This window comes from Aplysia californica, unplaced genomic scaffold, assembly GCF_000002075.1.
Source record: "Aplysia californica isolate F4 #8 unplaced genomic scaffold, AplCal3.0 scaffold00802, whole genome shotgun sequence".
Classification (NCBI taxonomy): Eukaryota; Metazoa; Mollusca; class Gastropoda; order Aplysiida; family Aplysiidae; genus Aplysia; species Aplysia californica.
In genome coordinates, this window is record NW_004798072.1 from 212,536 (window position 1) to 215,657 (window position 3,122).

A 3,122-nucleotide genomic window follows, 5' to 3' on the forward strand; every position below is an offset into this window, starting at 1 on the left:
CTAGAACAGCTATTTATAGAACAGTTATTTATAGAACAGATATCTCTAGAACAGCTATTTATAGAACAGTTATTTATAGAACAGTTATTTATAGAACAGCTATATATAGAAGTTATTTATAGAACAATTATTTATAAAATAGTTATTTATAGAACCTGTCTGTTTGCACCCTCAGCCCTGTCCAGAAGTGCGTGTGGCGGTGTGGTCTGCCAAAATGGCGGCATCTGTCAGCTCCAGGGAGGGCAAGCCGTCTGCTACTGTCCCAACCCCTTCTATGGCCTGACCTGCACACAGCAAGGTACTTTCTTTCTCTCTTTTTTTTGTTCTTTGTTTTTTTCCTTTGTTTCTTTGTTTTTTGTTTTCTTTCTTCCTTTCTTTCTTTCTTCCTTCTTTTTTGTTTCGTTCTTTGTCTCTTTCTTCCTTTCTTTCAATTTTTTTTTCTTTCATTCCTTCTTGTCTGTCATTTCTTTCGTTCCTTCTTTCTTTCTTTCTTTTGTTTTTTTCTTCCATTCTTTTTTCCTTTCTTTCTTTCTTTCTTCCTTTCTTTCCTTCTTTCTTTCCTTCTTTCTTCCTTTCTTTTATTCATTCCTTCTTTTTAGGTATTGTTCTTTTCAGTTTTGATTTGGAAATTCACATTAACCTACCCCCCTCTCCAACCATCCACCACTGCCCCTTCCCTTCATCTACATCCCTTCCCTTGCTCCCCCCCCCCAACCCTTTCACCCCTATAACCACCAACGCTCCTTTCCCAAACTCCACCCCGCCTCCCTCTAACCCCCCTGACCCTCTAACCCCCCTGACCTGACCCTGCCCCCTGTTCTCAGCAGCCACCACCACCGACGCCTGCACCTCCACCACTCTCGTGTGCACCAATGGCGGCCTTTGCGCGGACCGAGGGGGCGTGGCTACATGTCTGTGCCCCTCCCCCTTCACAGGAACCACGTGCTCTGTTAACTGTAAGTATACTTGTATCTTTAGACAGCTGTTCAAATATGTTCGCTTTTAAGGACAAGCGGGCTTGGTTTCTTCGTTTTTTTACGATTTCAAAAGGGGTATAACTTCTAAAGTCCAGCCTCACAAATATAATATTTCTAAGTTCAAAGGCTTTTTTGCATTAAAAAAACAAGAAGTCTTTGTCTTTGAATTTTCACTTCGAAACAAAATTGCGAGGCAAATGGAAGTCGGCGCCAAGTTCTCCTCATTCAAAGAATTTGAAGCGAAATTTGCAGCTTTTCAAAAGGAGACCAGTGCTGTTTTTGTGAAATGGTGAAATGGTATGGGTTTAACACCCCTATCAACACTGTTAGGTTATTTAATGCTGTTTTAGTTAAGAGCAGTTTTTAAAAAAAGGTGAGTGCTTGGTAGTTTTGTTGGTGATTTAGATCAGGATTCTAGGCCTAGATTCTATTCTAACGTACTGTAGACTCTCTTCTCACTTCAGTTCAGTATTTTTGTTCTCCTCTCTTCTTACTTGGGTCTAGACTTGACCGTAGCCTAGATCTAGATCTAGATTTAGAAGAAAGGAGAATCGGGAAAGATTTCCCCCAGCCCTGTACTGTGGTCTCCAAAAGCCGTTCTAGATCTGCATGTACGTCTAAGTTACGATTGCCCCTCTCAGTGGGAATAGTTCCCGGGGCTAAATGGTGCTTTCCTTATTAACAACTCACTTGACCTATCCCGTCCTCAGCCAATACCCAGCCCACTAACCCCACCTCCACCACCGACGCCTGCACCTCCTCCACCCTCGTGTGCTCCAATGGCGGAGCTTGTGCTGACAGAGGGGGCGTGGCTACGTGCCTTTGCCCCTCCCCCTACACAGGAGCCACGTGCCTCATCGATAGTTCAAGTACGTGTATTGTACTGCATGTACCTGATTGATTGAATGATTGATTGGTTGATTGATTGATTGATTGATTGATTGATTGATTGATTGATTGATTGATTTGTTTTTTTGTTTGTTTATTTGTTTATTTATTAACTTATTTATTTATTTATCAATCAATCTATTTATTAATGTGTTCCAAATAAGTCCATTTCTATTAAATTGACAGCATCTGGGAAAATTCAAAATGTATATATGATAACGTTATCTATTTGCTCACTGATCTCACTCGGTCAACTGTTTCCGGCCTCTGTATCCTTACGGTATCGAGGAGAGAGGCAAACGTCTTTTTTCCAGGGTTTTTTTTTTGTATTGTCTCTTGTCAACTACATTGTATGTTCATATATTCGCTGCCTAAGACCCTGAGGTCATGAACCAAATGATGTATCTGCTCTATCAAAATCGAAAACTGATTCGGAGTTGTTCTCAAGGTATTCAAAGAATTGCTTTCGAGGAAGCTTGAAGGGTTGTGAAACGTCAAAATTTTAACGTCAAATTTCTCAAAAGTGAGTACATGTACTGAGTAGATAGAACTTTGTAACTCTTGGGTGGCGACTCGTTATCATCTACCTCTGACCCCAACCTCTGACCTCACCAACCTCTGACCTCACCGACCTCTGACCTCACCGACCTCTGACCTCACCGACCTATGACCTCACCGACCTATGACCTCACCGACCTATGACCTCATTTACATATGACCTCATTTATATATGACCTCATTTACGTCTGACCGTTTCTACCTCTGACCTCATTTATATCTGCCCTCATGAACCTCTGACCTCACAACCCTCTGACCTCATCTACCTCTAATCTCATCTACCTCTGATCTCATCTACCTCTGACCTCATCTACCTCTGACCCCAACCTCTGACCTCATCTACCTCTGACCTCACCAATCTTTGACCTCACCAACCTCTGACCTCATCTACCTCTCACCTCACCAATCTTTGACCTCACCAACCTCTGACCTCATCGGCCTTTGACCTCATTTACCTCTTACCTTTCTACTACTGACCTAATCTACCACTGACATTTTCTACCTCTAACCTCACCAACCTCTAACAGTGAGTGGTTGGCGGGTGCTCTGGTGTGGTTTGCTCCTTCTTTCCTATCTCTTCTTTTGTTGTGTATGTCACTCTCTTGCAGTACCTCTATTCTGCGGCACTTATATGACCTTACCTTATTGTGTTGCAAGTGCCGTACAATGTTTACTACAACTGTAAAACAACCTCTGCAC

General features: G+C 42.3%; 1 protein-coding gene across 1 annotated transcript in view; it reads left to right on the forward strand.

Moving 5' to 3' along the window:
- The window catches only part of LOC101845960 (delta-like protein C), a gene marked incomplete at its 3' end in the record, with an annotated part of 3,476 nt that extends 1,630 nt beyond the window's left edge, over nt 1-1,846 (forward strand). Inside the window, 3 exon segments of the mRNA XM_013088739.1 lie at nt 176-298; nt 825-956; nt 1,688-1,846. Of these exon segments, the coding sequence (XP_012944193.1) occupies nt 176-298; nt 825-956; nt 1,688-1,846 (414 nt within the window).
- Between the last annotated feature and the right edge of the window lie 1,276 nt (nt 1,847-3,122).